The following is an 18,903-nucleotide window of genomic DNA, read 5'->3' on the forward strand; positions in this document are numbered from 1 at the left end:
TTTATCATACTTTGAATGTTAGATAAACATCGATAAAACCAATGTTTTATACAACTTTGGCGACCTGTAGCTAAAAATTGTGACGTGGTGGAACATTTCTGAGAATGGCATCAGATTCAGCAACACCAAATCTACTAGAGACACATAATTTGATCCTTGAGACACGCAAAAATGTCATTTTTGTTACGCTGTGCAGTTATACGGCTAGAGTGGTATTGTTTGTCACACAATCAAAATCCCTTGCTAAGTGTGACGTTATTTTTTGATTTGAATTGAGCAGCAAAACCATTTCCGTTAAAGAACTGGGTCCAGAAAAAAATCTGAACGATCATGTTAATGGTTAAAGTGTTCAAAACTCAGTTAAATTACGCTTGATGCGAATGGTAAAAGCTTTGGTTGGTTAATGTTGTTTTACCATTTTTACCTGTTAGCTTATAACTTTAATAATAGAACACTTACATCTCATCAAATTGTGAAAAACAGAAATCAGGGCACTTTCAAAACCAGTTGACACTTCATTTATTCATTTATTTAGTTAACATCTACACAGATAACACTGAATCAACAATTTCACGCCACAATACTCGGTTCGTGGCCGCATCTCTCCATCCTCGGTTCTGCCCCACGCTCGCCAAATCGATACGCACTTGATCCGCCCACCTAGCTCGCTGCGCTCCACGCCTTCTTGTATCAACCGAATCCGAAGCGAACACCATCTTTGCAGGGTTGCTGTCCGGCATCTTGCAACATGCCCTGCTCATCGTATCCTTCCAGCTTTGGTCACCTTCTGGATACTGGGTTCGCCGTAGAGTTGAGCGAGCTCGTGGTTCATCCTTCGCCGCCACATACCGTTCTCCTGCACACCGCCGAAGATCGTCCTAAGCACCCGACGTTCGAAGACTCCAAGTGCTTGCAGGTCCTCCTCGAGCATCGTCCACATTTCATGCCCGTAGAGGACTACCGGCCTTATGAGCGTTTTGTACATGGTACATTTGTTGCGGGCGTGAATCTTTTTTGACCGCAGCTTTTTCTGGAGGCCATAGTAGGCCCGACTTCCACTGATGATGCGCCTCCGTATTTCACGGCTAACGTTATTGTCAGCCGTCAGCAAGGATCCAAGGTAGATGAACTCGTCGACCACCTCGAAAGTATCCCCGTCTACCATAACACTGCTACCTAGGCGAGCCCTGTCGCGATCGGCCCCACCAGCTAGCATGTACTTTGTCTTGGACGCATTCACCACCAGTCCAACTTTTGCTGCCTCGCGTTTCAGGCGGGTGTACAGGTCTGCCACCTTTTCAAATGTTCGGCCGACGATGTCTATATCATCCGCGAAGCAAACAAATTGACTGGATTTCGTAAAAATCGTACCCCGGCTGTTGAGCCCGGCTCTTCGCATAACACCTTCTAGCGCAATATTGAACAACAGGCACGAAAGTCCATCACCTTGTCGTAGTCCCCGGTGGGATCCAAACGAACTGGAGTGTTCGCCTGAAACCTTCACACAATTTTGCACACCTTCCATCGTCGCTCTTGTCAGTCTCGTGAGCTTCCCGGGAAAGCTGTTCTCGTCCATGATTTTCCATAGCTCTACGCGGTCGCATACCCGCCTTGAAATCGATGAAAAGTTGATGCGTTGGGACCTGGTATTCACGACATTTTTGGAGGATTTGTCGTACAGTAAAGATCTGGTCCGTTGTCGATCGGCCGTCAACGAAGCTGGCTTGATAACTTCCCACGAACTCGTTTACTATAGGTGGCAGACGACGGAAGATGATCTGGGATAATACTTTGTAGGCTGCATTTAGAATGGTAATCGCTCGAATTTTCTCACAATCTAACTTGTCGCCTTTCTTGTAGATGGGGCATATTACCCCTTCCTTCCACTCCTCCGGTAGCTATTCTGTTTCCCAGATTGTGCCTATCAGCCGGTACAGACAAATGGCCAGCCTCTCCGGACCCATCTTTATGAGTTCAGCTCCGATACCATCCTTACCAGCAGATTTATTGTTCTTGAACTGGTGAATGGCATCCTTAATCTCCCTCAAAGTGGGAGCTGGTTGGTTCCCATCTTCCGCAGTACTAACGAAGGCATTTCCTCCGTTGTCCCGTCCTTCATTGCCTGTGCTCTCAGCGTCATTCAGGTGCTCGTTGAAGTGCTGCTTCCACCTTTCGATCACCTCACGCTCGTCCGTCAGAATGCTCCCATCCTTATCTCTGCACATCTCGGCTCGCGGCACGAAGCCGTTACGGGATGCGTTGAGCTTCTTATAGAACTTCGGCACAGGTGTTCCATCTCCTCGCACTCCGTCTCCTCCAGGCGGCGTTTTTTCTCCCAAAAGAGGCGGGTCTGCTTTTGCCGTTACCGTTTTTAGCGTTCCACGTTCTGCCGGGTCCCTTGCTGCAGCATGACCGCCCGCGCTGCATTCTTCTCCTCCAAAACTTCCTGGCACTCCTCGTCGAACCAATCGTTCTGTCGACTCCGTCCCACGTACCCGACGTTGCTGCATGGTAGTGAGCTGAGACGAGACTCGCGGAGTCGGTCTTCTTTTTCTGCGATTGCTGAGTTTTTTTTCTTATTCCACTCATTGTGTACATCAATCTTGCGCAAACCGTTCAAGCTTTCACGTGACCATCCCAGCAAAAAACAATTGCGTTTGCATCACGCCGAAGCATAAACGGCATTTTGAGCGAAATTTCTTGCCAGGAAACGTAGCAGACATTATTAATAACTAGTCTTATGTTTAAATTTATAAGCATCTTTGGAAAAAATGCTCCGCTGACTGAGCTATTTAATAATAGTTTATTTTGAATACAATACTTTTCACTTTTTCAGCCATAAAAACGATGGGCTGCATTTGACGTTTCGTGACAGCGGAATCTGGGCTGCATATGACGTTGATATTTTTCCTCTTCGCGCGTCTCTCTCAGGTAGTGAGTAGCTGCCCAAAATGCTGCACCGTACTCTATTGAAAATATTCGAGAAAGTTGAAATGCAGGCTGCTGGCTGAAAAACCTCGATCTCCCTGCACAGTAGACCTCTCCCGTAACAGCGCAGTATAGGCCTCTGCACTGTTTTGATTTTGTATGGGATTTTGACTTTTACTGGCCTTGTTGTTTACAAGTTTCATGGAAGAGTGAAAGAGAGAGGTACATTTTTGTGCAGAGCCCCATTGTTTGACAATAGAAACATTAGCCTTTGAATGATAATAGAGAGACGGTTCGTGTGACCAACCAGCTCTGAGTACCAGGTCTAAAAGTGTCAAATCAATGTTTTTAACCAAAATAAAACATTCTCACATCGCATTAAACACTAGCACTAACAACGCACTAGCGTTCTACAACTTATATTTCAAGCGTGTGCTTGAATAAGGGCGTAAGTCTCATGATCAATTTCTCTTCATCGATCCTCTCTTCTGCCAATAAAGGTGACAAGATGCAAGTTTGTCAGCATTTTTTCAGCTCGGGACGCAAGATTGCATCGCTGTCAAGCGGTCTGAAGTGAAAAAATGCTACCAAACGCGCATATTGTCACTTTTATTCACAGAAGAGAGGATCGATGAAGAGAAATCGATCATGCGGCTTACGCCCTTATTCTAGCACACGCTTGATTTCTGTTCGTTCGACTCAACATCAGCTTACTGCCAATCAACTGATTGTTACTCATGGTAGAACAAACTACAGTGGGCTTTGCCCTTTTCTATCAATTACGCACTGTTTCCCTATGATTAGAAGAGCAAATTGAATGTAAGTTGTGTGCATTTCTAGTATTCTCTTTGTCACACGGAGTCCCGTAATTTATAATTATATCAACGGATCAAATGCTGAACCTTTGACTTGTCCGTGAGTGGCGTAGCTAGAGTTTTGGGGGCCCGGTGCGGAGGTAGATTTGCTCGTAAAGAGGTTTGCAAAATATGTCTTTTATTAGCGAGTTCACACGTACCTTCAGTATTTGTTAAGATAAATCGTGATTAAAAGCTCAAAAAATAATTTCCGCAAAGAAATACTTTTTGTTGCTACGTCTTGTGGAACCTAAAAAAATATATTTTTTACCGAGATCTCGTAAATGTTTACCGAATATTGATAGCGATTGCCGAAACCTCGATAAAAAACTTGGATTGCGGAAATATACAGTATTGGACAAAACATTTGCAACTTTTTCGATTTTCCATACAAAATTACTAACTTTGATAAACTATATCTCAGTTATTAATGGACCGATTTAAATGAAATTTTCACAGAACATCAGACATAACTTGAATTTTAACATATATTTTTGAGTGATTTTTCCAATCACAAGTTGAAAAGCAGTAACGGTTTGACTAAAGTGAATTTTTTAACGATTTTTTATAATTGTCATAACTAAACATATTGAAGGAATAGCTTCATGGTATCTTCAGCAAAGTTGTAGATTTTGACGAGATGAAAAAAATTGTTGAAGACAGTTTTTGTGTAGGGTTATCAGACTTTGAGATAAAAAGATTTGAATTTTTCGTCGAAAATTACACTTTAGTCAAATCGTTATTACTCATAAACTCGTGATTGGAAAAAATATTCAAAAGTATATGTTAAAATTCAAGTTATATCTGATGTTCTGTGAAAGTTTCATTCGAATCGGTCCATAAATAACAGAGATCTAGCTTACCAAAGTTGGTCATTTTGTATGGAAAATCGAAAAAGTTGCAAATGTTTTGTCCAATACTGTGAGTAAACTAATAACCGAGATTCTGTACTGAAAATTACCAAATTCTCAGCTGTTGGATTCTCGGCTATTCATTTTGCTGAGGTTACGAAATAATTTAAGTGTTTATAAAGCGATTGCTTCAAAAGCTTCTATATGTTTCTATTTAAAAAGATATTTAAAGATATTCTTGGATACCTTCCTGTATGTTGTACGGTATTTAGTAGTATGTATACGATTATTACTGTTTGATTTCTTTGAAAACTCGTGAAAAAATTGGAACAATTCATAGGTAAATACATGTTGCAATCACTGGACAAATTCTAGTATTGCGCAAACCACTGATAAATTCTTTGTTGTGGTTTTTTGTGCAGATCCAAGAGGCAATCAAGATAATATGCTTGATTTTTTATGTGTTTTTTATGACGAACTTCCAGCAAAGTTCATAGAAGTACCCTAAGAGAAATTTTAAGAATATACCTTGGGCGCAAACCATTAATAACGTAAGGGGTTATGGCGGAAGATTTCTTACGCGCCATACAATTTATATTTGAGACGGAGGTGAAAAATCCCTAAAATTGTTTTACGTAGTTGATGGATCGCCCTTGAAGAAAAAACATGGACAGATTGAGGTGAAACTCTGGAGCTTTTGAAACTGCTGGAACTCTACCGAAATTCTCTAAATTCTTGGATAAAAAAGTCCTTGTAAAAGAAGTCTTAGAAGACATTTTGCAGGAATATTTGAAAGAATTCTTGATAAAAAAAAACTGGCAGAAGTTACTGGGGAAATTTTTGATTTTATCACTTGAAGAACTTCTCGTACAGGGTATCCGCATTAAAGTGGTTCAAAAAATCGTTTTTGCTCCACACCGCTATTTCGATTCTAGATCAAATTCTAAGTGTCCTCCCAAAATTTGAGCTCATTTGGATGAAAACTGAGACTGCACAAGCCCTTTAAAGTTTATATGGGAATTACTATGGGAAAAGCAACCAATTCATTCAATTGGTCATAGTATTTGCCCATGTGCTCTTGGAGATTAAAACTACGCTGATACTGTGAGATACATTCATCACCTACAACTTTGCCGAAGACCGTTTTCAAATCGGACGCCTCAGTAATTAGTTATTAATTTATATCCAGTCACAAATTCTTCAGCAGTGCTCATTTAACTTCTGAACAGGCAACATTGCTGCACCTGACGCGAAAGATAGCACGCACAAATCATGGCTACTATGTTTTACTGCATATATCCAGTGATGCCTGAAGAGCAGCCCAATCATTATAGCCAAAGTTTTACAACTCATTCAAAAATCTATAACTAATTACTGGGGCGTCCGATTCAAAAACGGTCTTCTGCAAAGTTGTAGCTGATGAATGTATCTCACAGTATCAGCGTTGTTCTAATCTCCAAGAGCACATGGGCAAATACTATGACCAATTGAATGAATTGGTTGCTTTTCCCATAGTAATTCCCATATAAACTTTAAAGGGCTTGTGCAGTCTCAGTTTTCATCCAAATGAGCTCAAATTTTGGGAGAATATTCAGAATTTGATCTAGAATCGAATTAGCGGTGTGGAGCAAAAACGATTTTTTGAACCACTCTAATCCGCATATTATCCGTACTAAATTTGAAGACATGCCTCTATGCAACCGAAATAGATACATTGAGCATTCCTACATGGTGTAATATTATATTCTCAAGCAACAAATTTGATCAATTTTTGATGTCAAATATTTGTGAAATCCATCCCAATGGCGTTGGACTGTCTTAACGAACGCCGTTTTTCGAGCTTTATGATGGAAGGGAAATGCCCTTCGAACTGAATGGGTTTGAACTGAATAATTTTCTGTTTCCAGTCAATCTTAAAGCCAATATTCTGTAGATAATTTCAAAAATAAATAGAATATTTGAATTCATCTTATAGAAATTATATCTAATATGGCTAGCGCCCCTCAGAAGAAAACGCCTCTAATAAATTTAAATTGAATTATCTCAGTAAGAAGCTTTGATTTTGAAATTATCAATCATTGTATCTTTCGCGATTTCATAGATGTATAAAAAACCATATATCTACATAGATTATTTATTGTTTTAAATGAGAGTTAATCTTTCACATATTTTGTTGTTTTGTAATTTACGGACATCCTGTGGTAATGAACAAATTCAAGAAGGGCTCCCAGTGAAAAATTAAGGACGAACCCAAAAAGATTTCCAATAATCTGAGAAATTCTCGCAAACTTCTAAAATGAATACCAGAAAAAAGTCCTCAGATAAATCTCAAGGGGTATATTTGAAAAGGTATAATTCGTGGAAGAATCCCTGGAGTCATTGCATTGGTAAAGGAATACTTGGGAAAATGCCGGACTTGACCAAGGGTACGCCAAGAAATCCCTTCAGTGGTTTTCAGGGGTAAATGTTGAGAAGTCCCCTCAATGAAATTCTTGCTTGAAACCTTGATAAATTCCTAGAACGATTCTTGTATGCAATCTTCAAGCATCGTTGAAACAAATCAGGGTAATCATTGTCGGAATCTCTGAGGCATTTTTTTTTTTAAAAGCCGTCCATATCGGAATGTCAAATCGAGTATTACTAGCTATTTTATAGCGGTTTTACGCCCGAAGCAATTCTTTCAGAAATTAATTGAAACATTTCAGGTAGCATCGCACATAATGTTCTTTACATGAAAGCACTGGAAAAAGATCCCTGAATTTGTTGCTAATGTTTATTCTGAAGAAATCTAATAAAAATTTCTGCAAAAAATCCTGAAATTTCTAAACGAATTCTTGAAAGAATCTCCCCTTTTTTAAAACGAAACCTTGGAGGAATCTCAAAATAAGATCAACAAAACAGGTGGTAAAATTCATGGCATAATTTCATATAAATTACCAGGCGAATTTTTTAAAGAAATATCCTGAATTATTATTTAAGGCCACCCGAGAATAAATTCAGATGATTTTTGATAAGTATTTTTGGATGATAACAAAATAAGGAATTTTGATTACCTCAAGCTCAAAGCTCACCAACGCTCCAGATTTCTGAAGGCCAACAAATGAAGGTTCATTTAATTGAAAATCAAAATTCATGAAGTAATTTTTTATAAATCCAAAGCCGTGATTAGCGACATTTAAAAAAAGTATCTGAGCCTACTTAAGTTCCCATATGAGGTTTAGCTGAACGTGGCCCTTTTCGAAGGCTCAGTTCTTTCATGCGCCCAATTGATTGAACAACAACAAGGAAAATAACAAATATTTGTGGAGGCCCCTAAAATGTGGGGGCCCGAAGTGACGATCCCCCTGGGCCCCTCTGCTGGTTCTAAATCTAGCCCTAAAGTATTGAAAAAAAGGGATAATCAAGGGGCCCCTATACATAGCTAATCCAAATCTCCTCCAAAACCTGTGCTTATTATACAAATTTTTAGTTTGGGATCATACGAATTGTCAATTTCCTATAAGCTAGGTCGAACTTTCAATACTATGAGAAATCCGCACTGCAATTTTGGGGCCCCTATGAGCTCGGGGCCCGGTGCGGACCGCACCCACCGCACCCCCGAGCTACGCTACTGGACCGTGATGTATTCTAGGAAAACAATTTGCAGACTCGCTATCTGTTTATTGATGTCAAGGCGAAGTATAACCTAAGAACTGGCATTCGTTTTTTACCAAGTACGGAGATGAACCAGCCTAGGGCTGAAAATCTCCTTAATAAAGCTATAATAATAATAATAATTTTACCAAGTGTAGTACTGTACTTTTTTCACTCTAACTTTTCGATCATTAAACCAAGTTCTATAGTGTTCCTCTCCAGCGTGTTGATTGAAAAATGGAATGTGAAAAGCGACGGATTGCAGAGGAGTTTGGAAAAAAGAATTTGGTGAGCTTGTTCTGATCAGCAGCGCATGATCACAATGCGTAAATATTAACCATTTGTCGGCCAGAACGTCTACCAATCGTATCCTATGGCACTACCCTTTCCATCAACATTCCAAAACATCCCGTAACACCTAACCTGTATGAGAGGTCTTAGAGTTCTCTGCATCTTTCTTAAGTATGCTTAATACTAATGCTAATGCTTAGTATGACCTAAGAACTGGTATAAGGACATCGACTTTGTAGCAGACCGCGCACACGATGAATTTCTGCAGTTGAGGAATAGTACATACCTTATGTTCACCGGAATGTGAAAAGATTGTCAGTTGGATCGACCTTTCTGCAAGAATACCTCTGCATTTTCACGGCCACCTTAAGTAATTAAGTCATATGCTTGTCATATGCATAGGTGGCTCTAGCAAACTGAATCTGCCTTCGATTTTTCTCCAAAAAAATACATCCAAAGATTATAAAATGAAGAAGTACATGTTTTGGGTCCACTGTGTAAACCCAACCTTACCTTACTCTCCCGTATGAATCGCAGAACAAAACAAAACATCTCGAAACGACGACAGGACATCTGCACACGCGAAAACGAAGCAAAACATATGACAGCGGAGAAACAACTCCCAAAATACGACAGACGGCAGGTGGAAACTTTAAAAAACAAAATAAATGATTCGGTTCTCTTTCTCCAGGAAAACGGCCCAGGCAGAATCTGAAGAATAGGTACGCAGAAAGAAGCAGCAACTGCAGAAAGAACTGACTGGTCTCTCTCCCATTATCCTTTCGTTCGTCTCGATCCATCCTCCTATACACCGAACGATCAGTCGACGATCCAAGAGGAGAACGAGCACCATGTGCATAAATTTCATCTGTTCTCCGCACCAACTTGCTCTGCATGTCTTCGGTTTCGAGCAGGCATACACTAGTGTAGGAAAATTGATCCCATTCTGATCATATCCGGAATTTCCGCTCGTAGTACATTGTGTTAATCTGTTTCTCGGATTGCATCTCAGGAGTGGCGAGGAGAGTTTGAACGGAAACCGATCATCTGCTGCAGTCGCGGTTTCCTGTTGGCGCAAGGATACTTGCAGTTCCTTTATTCTTGTACATGGCGTGATCCTATCATGGTCAAAACCTGCTTCCACTACAACAGGATGGTTGTGGGATAATAGTTGGTTTGAAAAAAACTTTTGCGAAAATCATCTAGCAACGTTTTTTAGATTGATAATCACCTAATCAAACTGTAATAACTACAAGATGTATGTACGATTTTTTCAGACAATCTCAAATAAAACTGGAACCATTAGAAAGCTTAGTTGCAATGTGCGATGAGTTGTATTCTATGATATGGCGGATTTGTATAAGATCTTTTTGGTCTAAATCTGGTCAAAAGTATTATCATCGAACGATATTCAAATACATAATTAACATAAACAGCTTTCTGTTAATTATGTAATTCTGTTAAAAGTGCTTTTAGAACATCAAGCCATGCAGTAATCATTTCCAGTAGGGATGTAATTCTAACATGAAAAAGGCTGGGGGTGACTTATCATCATTATAAGCTTAGCAAAGACGTAGTCCTACGTCAATAAAATGAGAGTTCAATCCTCCACCCTTCATCCGTTCCCAAACGTTGACGCCATTGACCCAGTTTACCACCCTCATCGTCGTATTGATCCCTTTGCCTTTTCCTTCTACTGCTGAGGATAAACACCAGCATTATGCACCTCTTTGAGAACGTTTCTAGCACTCCTTGACCTACAACATAGCAAAACTGTTTCGACTCGTTCTAATCAATCGGGGACGTTGGAATGAAATATGATGGCTAGTAGTGAGTAGTGGGACGCTTATCTGAGCCCAGATCTAAGGGGAAATGCATTCGGAAGTTTGTTTTCATGGGAAAACAAATCAATATGTTATGGTGGTAGTTCGGACGCTTCTCGTGGAACTATGTCATTATTTTTAACCCTCTAATACCCAAATTTTTATTTTCGATTTAAATATTATTTTTCGTTATCTAAAATCGTTCTAAACACGTTCTGGGCAATTTTTTTTTATTCGTGAATTTTTGAATTTTGGTTTTTGATTTTTATAATTTTTTTTTTGAACATCCCTAGCTTTTTTCTTGAAACCTTTTCTGGTTGTTGATTTTTGACAATAATAAAAATTTAAATTTTTGCGGTACTTTTAAAAATATTAAATTTTCAATTTTTTCTTCGGAGCGTATTTTATTTTCCGTGTAACTAACGGAAAAACAGGTTTGAAATTATTTTGATACCACCAGGCTCTTTTTTTGTGATAGGTCGATCATAAAAAAATATAAAAGGTATGATTTTTCATATTACACGTTAAATTAACCCCGGGCATTTATAGGTTACCTATATAAGAATACAATTTTTCAAACAATTTTCAAAAATACAAAAAAGTTTCAGAATTCATAAAAAACTTTTCTTACATGCGTGTTATGAGTCAAGGTTTAAGCCAAAAATAAAATAATATTGATTTCCGAGCTACGAAAAAATACACAAAATTCCAAAGTGTACCCCGTTTAAAGGCGGGGTTGGGTATTAGAGGGTTAATATCTTTCGCAAGTTATACACTTGAAATCGAGGACTATGTCTTAACCAAAAAGTGTGAAGGAAGTAGAAAGATCTTTTTCTTGTGCAAAAGTTCTTTTCGTCTTGCTGAAAAAATCGTTAGGATTTGCTTTAAACCACGTTACACTAAGCCCTCAACTCCACATCTACACCACAACTTTAGTGCTGTTTTATCTGAGATCTATTAAGGATACGATCCAGCGCTATTTTAGCTGAGATTGATTACTAGAGTGTTCAATAATCGTTGGAAATTCACATCGTTTATTGATCCAAAAATGCGCTAAAAGCCCTTGCATGCGATGTTTTTTTCGCTCTAAAACGGCTTTTCTTACGATTCTTTTACATTCTTATGTTCTCATTTGGATCACATTTGCAAGAAAATGTATTATTAAACCTAGATCTAGAAACATGACTCTTAGCTTTTTACCTAATTGAGCTCATGTTTTGCATTTTTGATTTTGCCCACTACAAATAACGCAACAGAAAACGCAGCAGAGAAGGTTAATGTGACTCAGTTATTGATTAAAGAGAAAGTTAACAAAGAGAGCCTCTCAATGATAGATAGGTTCGTTAGAAACGTTGCGCAAGTAATGTATAAGCTTTTTGATAATCAAGAAGTTCAACGAAGCTTTTCTTTACATTTATTTGTATATCGAGTACTTATAACTCATAATTGTATTTTTAGAATCATTCTCAAAAAGTTTTGAAACAGGGTTTTCATATGATAAAATACACACACTCAATCACATACCCATAACGATCACCAGGCAATACGCTATACCATTGGACGACGGGACTGCGCGGCAACGCCGAGAAACACGACTATCGTACAGTAGTGGAAGACGTTGACTAGTACCTTCTCGTCGAAGCACTTCGTGTGGACAACGATATCCCGTATCTCGATGCGGTGGAGCAGGGCGTGTGGCATAACAATGCCGAGAAAACGGAAGCCACGGAAGTACTGTGCACTCGTCGCGCCGCTTGTCTTGAAGCCAGGAGACGTTATCAATGAGCGAGACACGAGGAAGTCCGAGAAGAACGGAGAATTATGTACCAGCAAGCCACAGCGGCCTTCAAACGTAAGATTAAGCTGAGCAAGTCTAACTGCATTGAGGTATGAAATGTCGAAGCTCATCAGATCTCCAACGATGAGCTTTTTCTCCTTCTTGGCATTGACGTCTCCACTGCACTGGGACAGAGCCGGCTACTCAGCGTAGTGTTCTAAGAGTACTTACACAGTTATTAACTGACAGCTTTCTTTGCCTAAATTGCCATTTTCGCATTCGTATATCGTGTGGCAAGTACGATGATACTTTATGCCCAGGGAAGTCAAGGAAATTTCCATTACGAAAAGATTCTGGACCGACCGGGAATCGAACCCAGACACCTTCAGCATGGTTTTGCTTTGTAGCCGCAGACTCTAACCACTCGGCTAAGGAAGGCCCCTAACGATGAGCTTATAGCAGCGGTGAAAGGGCTAAAGCTGAACAAGGCCCCGTGTCCGAACGGAATCCCCAACGAAGCATTTAAAGCAACCTTCCTTACGTATCCAGATATGCTAAGGAAGGTTATGCAAAAATGCCTGGACGAAGGTCTAGAAATATGGAAAATTCACAAACTGGTACTGTTGCCGAAGCCAGGAAAACCGCCCGGGGATTCAGGATCATATAGACCTATATGTTTTCTGGATACACTCGGTAAACTCTTGGCATGGGTTATCCTCAACAGGGTGATGAAATGCACAGAGAGCGAGAACGGACTATCAGAAAGGCAGTTTGGATTCCGAAAAGGAAGGTCGACGGTGGATGCTATTCGAACGGTGCAGGAGAGGGCCGAGAAAGCATTGATACATCACGATAAATGTGAAGAACGCGTTCAACAGCGCCAGTTTGGAGGCCATTGTCAAAGCGCTGCACAGAATGCGAGTTCCCGACTACTTGTGTCAGATTTTGAAGAGCTACTTTCAAAACCGAGTGCTGAAGTGTGAAACCGACGCCGGCCCGAAGGTGTTAAGAATAAAGGCTGGAGTTCCACAAGGTTCCATACTGGGTCCAACGCTGTGGAATGCGATGTACGACGGGGTCCTATCGCTGGCAACGGAGGTAATTGGTCTGGTCGAAGATTGGATGGAGGGAGTCAAGCTGAAGATAGCCCATCACAAAACGGAGGTGCTATTCGTTAGCAACTGTAAAGCGGTCATGCACGGCGAGATCACAGTCGGGGGCATGCTATAGCATCACAGCGAAAGCTGAAACACCTGGGCGTAATGCTAGACGATCGACTGAACCTCAACAGTAATGTCGATTATGCATGCGAGAAAGCGATGAAGGCAAGCAATGCGCTCACAAGAATTATGCTCAATATAGGTGGTTCTAGAAGCAGTAAAAGGCGTCTTCTGGCTGGCATATCAACATCGCTACTATGATACAGTGTGCCAGTCTGGGGCGCGACGTTGCAGACCAAGTGTAATCAAGATAAGTTAAACAACGCGTTAGGGGCCCAGATAGCCGTAGCGGTAAACGCGCAGCTATTCAGCATGACCAAGCTGAGGTTCGTGGGTTCGAATCCCACCGGTCGAGGATCTTTTCGGGTTGGAAATTTTTTCGACTTCCCAGGGCATAGAGTATCTTCGTACCTGCCACACGATATACGCATGCAAAAATGGTCAGTGGCATAGCAAGCTCTCAGTGAATAACTGTGGAAGTGCTTATAAGAACACTAAGCTGAGAAGCAGGCTCTGTCCCAGTGGGGACGCAACGCTAGAAAGAAGAAGAAACAACGCGTTCCAACTCATCACCATGCGAGCGGTGAGCGCGTACAGCACTATATCGTCGGAGGCGACATGCGTAATCGCTGGGATGATCCCGATCTGCATCATCCTGTCCGAAAACATCGAATGCTATTTGCAATGAGAAACCAGACAGGCGAGGAAGTTGGCAAGAATTCGTTCCCTGGCTAAATGGCAGCAAGACTGGGATGCCTCCAAGAAAAGAAGGCGAACCCACAGACTCATCCCGAATCTGTCGGCCTGGGTGAACAGGGGGCACGGAGAAGTGGTCTTCCACCTCACACGGCTGCTTCAAGCAGTATCTGCATCGATTCGGCCATGCGTCTTCACCATTTTGTCCTGAGTGTATGGAGATTGAAGAAACGCCAGAACATGTTGTTTTCGACTGCACGAGGTTCAACATAGTACGAAACAAGGTGGCGGCTGCTTTTGGTGAGTACTTCAGCGTAGAAGGTGTGGTAAACGCAATGATAAGCATCGGTAGTTTCCCTCCACCGGAATCGCAGGACCGATCTCGGCATCTGCCCGGATAGCATCGGTTCGGAAGATCTTCCGCCGCCGGGGAAATCTTCGTCGGAGTAGGATAGATCCACCGTCGGAGGCTATTCTGAGTACTACGAGCGTATCACCGGCTTGAGTCGTCTTAGCGCCAGTGAACCGGAAGCCATGCTCCAACCGGAATCGCTGGGCCGAATTCAGTACTCTACCAGTCAACAACGGAGTAAGAACAACGCGTTACGTTGCCGGTTTCGGGAGATATTCCTCCGTCGGGGTAGGCTAGTTTCACCGTCGGGAACTACGCCGAGTAGTAGCGACCACGGCTTTGGGTTGTCGGGGCGCTTACGAACCGGAAGTCACCCCTTAACCGGAATCGCACGACCAACCTCGGCATCCAACCGGTCCGCTCGTAAAGCATGACGAGCAGAATAATGGAGTCAAGCGCAATAACAAACACAGTAGTATATATCGAACAAAGTCTTATATGGCCCATGCGTGTGGCCGGTCCCAAAATGTGCGAGACGTTGAAGAGACAAATTGCAGCCAGATCGAATAGAGCAAGAGGTGACGAAAGGTGAGAGGCATCAACAAGCCCTCCGCCCCCTGAATTAATACCATGAGGTAGTTCCAGGGGGACATCGGATTTGTAGCCCAAGCCAAAGAAAAGTGGCGTGGTACAGAGTTGTATTCCACTTTTTTCACTGTTACCGGCAGAAAACCACACTCGAGACGTGCATCCGCATTCCGCAGTAGACCGTGGATTAATAGACCGTTCAGTCAGAAGCACAGCATCCATGTGCTCCCCAGATAGCCGGGTTAGGTTAAAGTTTCTAGCTTGGCTAGAAGTGCAAAAATTATATTAAAAAACACACTCAATCTATTTGGTGAAAATTACTGGTTTTCGGACTACCGAAACAGTCAGTAAGCTAAAAAAATGTAGAAAATCGAAAAACATATTTTCATTATTTTTTTCAGAGAGTCTAGTCTAGCATCATTCACCAATATCAAATAAAACATGATAATATTTGCCATTCAATTACAAACGGCGATAATTTTTATTTTAATGTCTTTTTCGGTATTCCAAAACCTCAGTCAAAGTAACCGACTCCAATTATCTAATCTAAATGGCTTTACATCTTGATAAAGCCTCGCCAACAATATTTCGCCAATTCACTCGGTTCATGGCCGCTGCTCTCCATCCTCGACTGTGACCCACGCTCTCCAGGTCCTGGAGCACCTGGTCAATCCACCTAGCTCGCTGCGCCCCACGCCTTCGAGCGTCGGGGTCTCTCAAGGGGCTCCGCAGCTTGTAGGTTGAAGCGCCCATCTTGCGAATAGGGAGTCGTGGGTTCGATCCCCAAAGGAGCACGTGGTTTCTTTTCGCAGTTTCAATTTGTACATCTAACACGTGTTTCGTCGGCCTACATGTAAACTTCAAAACGCCAAAGCCTTATAACAGCAAGATTCCTTAGGCGAGAATTGCCTACAACTTGATCATTAATCAACTGTGCAATCAATTTATTATTGAAATATTTGATATTATATTTTGTTTTTTTTTTCTCAACTAATTCATAAATTTAGAAATTTGAAACAAAAAGTGTCCGAGCATCCACAAATGATGATTTTCCAACATGATCACTTTTTTAGCGTTTATACCATTCTATTCTAAAACATGTGTCTCTTTCTTCACCATTCCAGATATCCATTCAACGACTCCGAGCATGCATCGCTATTCGCCAAGATCAGCCGCGGTCAGTTCACCGTGCCGGATTGCCTCTCGTCGAAGGCCCGCTGCATGATTCGTGCCCTGCTCCGGCGGGAACCGGAGGAGCGGATAGCCTCGGAGGACGTCCTGTACCATCCGTGGCTGCAGCACGACGACACCCGGGATCAGTTGACCTACGTGAGCAGCAGCAACAGCAGCAGTAGCCGTTCGGGTTCGTCCGGCTCGTCCCATCAAGCGGACGACCAATGCGTTCCGGAGTGGGTCGATCCCATCAGTAGCGAGGACGATGCCGTGTACAGGGCGGGGGGACGGTTCGGAACGGACGCCAGCCGTTTCGAGGATGCCGAGGTTGTCTAAGGGCTGTGAAAGTTGCGCGATTTCTTCGCGTACAATGTCGGCCTTCTTCAGGGGTCGCACGCACTTGTTTTAAGAACGCAATTACGTTATCTTTATTTCTTCAACTGTTTATTTTTCAGTCTTCTGCTTTTTTGGCACAGAAGTTCGATTAGTTTTTAGGTTTTTTTTTTCTTTCGAATTAAGGAGCATTGAGTTTTATTTATTAATTTTTAGAAAATCGCCAAAACAGGGGAAGCTCTCGCGTTGATCCTCGCGAATTATTTTTATTTGCAGAGAATTTGTGGATATTTTCGTTTTTTTTCTCGTTCTGAAACAAAGAAATGCCACTGGTCATAGCTAGTTCAAAGTAAGTGACAACCGGTGAGCGATGATCTCAGCTGGTTTCGAAAAGAGCAAAAAGTTTTTCTCCCCATTATTGTCCATTGTCCATGATCGTACAAATCTCGCGACCGATTGCGACTCGAAGAATGATCAGGCTTTTTCACTGATCAATTTTACAAACCGGAAACGTGAAAGGTGGTTTTGTTAAAGAAATTTCTCTGTGATAATTGTTTTTCATACTGAATTTTGGAACAAAATTACCATGAAATACATCATAGAGGGATTCGTTATCACGACTGTTGAATCGCAAAGCAAAACGAAACCGGTAGAGCCTAACACAATGCTATAGGAAGCTTCCAAAAACTGCTTCTGCGCTTTCTTTCAATACTATTTTCAGTGCAATTTTAACTCTTTCATCCCTACTCTGGTACTAACGAAATTGTACTCTTTAATTCATTAATCTAAGCCCTTTCCTTCGTTTAATTCTTCATTTTCTTGTGTTAACGATTGAACTGCACCGCAAATGGAATTCAGTAAATTTAATAACTTATTTTAAATAACATCCTTATAGAGCATAACGCAACAGACTGAAACCTACGAAACGTTTTAAGTTTTTTTTACATATGATAGAATCGTTTTTATGAGAGAATAAACAATAGAATCACACAATACACAAACAAAAATTATCGATTTCAAATTTCCTATCTGGGTCCTTTTAACTAATTTCCCCGTTGCCTTTAAAATCCTGTACCAGGATAACTGGCAACTTCGTCAAAGAAGAGCTAACTTCTAAAACAGTAAATCACTTTCCTCTGATTTACATCTTTACTATTGAACTGACGATCGAACGAGTTACCAGTCTTCCTGAGTACAAAATCTTCGCTCTAATACAGAAAAAAATAAACGAAAAACCTCGACCTCACAAAACTGCAGCAAACAGGACAGAAAATTTGTGATAGAAACGAAAACGGTCGTCTCCTTTTTTTAGGCCTCACCATATTAGACACCTTCGAGTGAAAGCTGTGTACATATAGAGAGTTACTACCTATATACGGAAAAGAGGATATACTAGGTGGGATCTCGTGCCCCGAATCCCCTTTTCCAAACTAAAGTTAAAAATTTGTGATGTAACAAAGAGAATTATTTTTAAAGTTTCTTTTATTTTCCAAGATTATTTTTTTCTTTTTCAACTTCCTATTACATAATAGCAAGCCAATCAAATCTTCCGTTCGAAATCCTGAATTCTTCCTAAATAAGTAGATTTTAATGCGTAGTATAGATAGAGTTTTATTGAGTAAAAAAGTGTGCCCGCTAAATTTCGCCCCAGAAGCGCGGAGGGAACAAACGAAAAAAACGCGTAATGACTAGATTTAGCAGGTGCCCGTGGTATTTGATTAGATGGAATGAATGATAAGGTGAATCAATAGATAGATAGAACATACACACAAACTAAATTAACGTAATTAGCAATTGTGAATGTGAAGGAGAATAAACTTAATTCGTTAACAATATTAGCGATATGATATAAAGTTCTTGGAATATCCGAAATCAAATGTGATAATGCGATAACATTTGAGGTGTTTATTTGTTTTATCAATCTATCTACCTCGTATCTCGTGAATCGATGTCTACACCGTAGCATCAAGCCATTGCGTATAGTAGAGCTCCATCCTCGTCGGTCTTGAGTGGTATTTCTCCAGTTTTGCAGTACAGCCAGCGTATTTGGATCTTCTACGAAGATGCCGACCTTGAGCTACAACACTTCATGAGAAACATTGATGGAATAGTTGTGAGATAAACAAACTCTTCAACAACTTCAAACACTACCTCAGCACCAACATCACTAGGCATACCTCTATCTCTTCAGGCAACCATGTACATTGTTTTGGTATAAATAATGATCAAGCATATCCTCGCTGTCTCCCTCGTGTGCTGGTAGTGAAGTTTCTCTGCGCGTAAGATCTTCTATCTGTCCATCGCCACATCACCAAATAGGTTGACACCTCGACTGCAATCCGAAAACTTAATTTTAAACCAGCTTGCAAATATCAACTTTATTA

At 41.1% G+C, this 18,903-nt stretch overlaps 1 protein-coding gene across 2 annotated transcripts in view; it reads left to right on the forward strand.

Annotated features, from left to right (window-relative positions):
• The window catches only part of LOC5569504 (tribbles homolog 2), a 183,402-nt gene extending 165,045 nt beyond the window's left edge, over positions 1-18,357 (forward strand). For both annotated transcript variants that reach the window (XM_001658539.2, XM_021844790.1), the window contains exon 6: positions 16,138-18,357. In XM_001658539.2, coding sequence (XP_001658589.2) covers positions 16,138-16,522 — 385 coding nt within the window. In that variant the 3' untranslated portion in view covers positions 16,523-18,357. The remainder of the gene's footprint in view (positions 1-16,137) is intronic.
• Positions 18,358-18,903: the final 546 nt, after the last annotated feature.

Source organism: Aedes aegypti, chromosome 2 (assembly GCF_002204515.2).
Source record: "Aedes aegypti strain LVP_AGWG chromosome 2, AaegL5.0 Primary Assembly, whole genome shotgun sequence".
Classification (NCBI taxonomy): domain Eukaryota; kingdom Metazoa; phylum Arthropoda; class Insecta; order Diptera; family Culicidae; genus Aedes; species Aedes aegypti.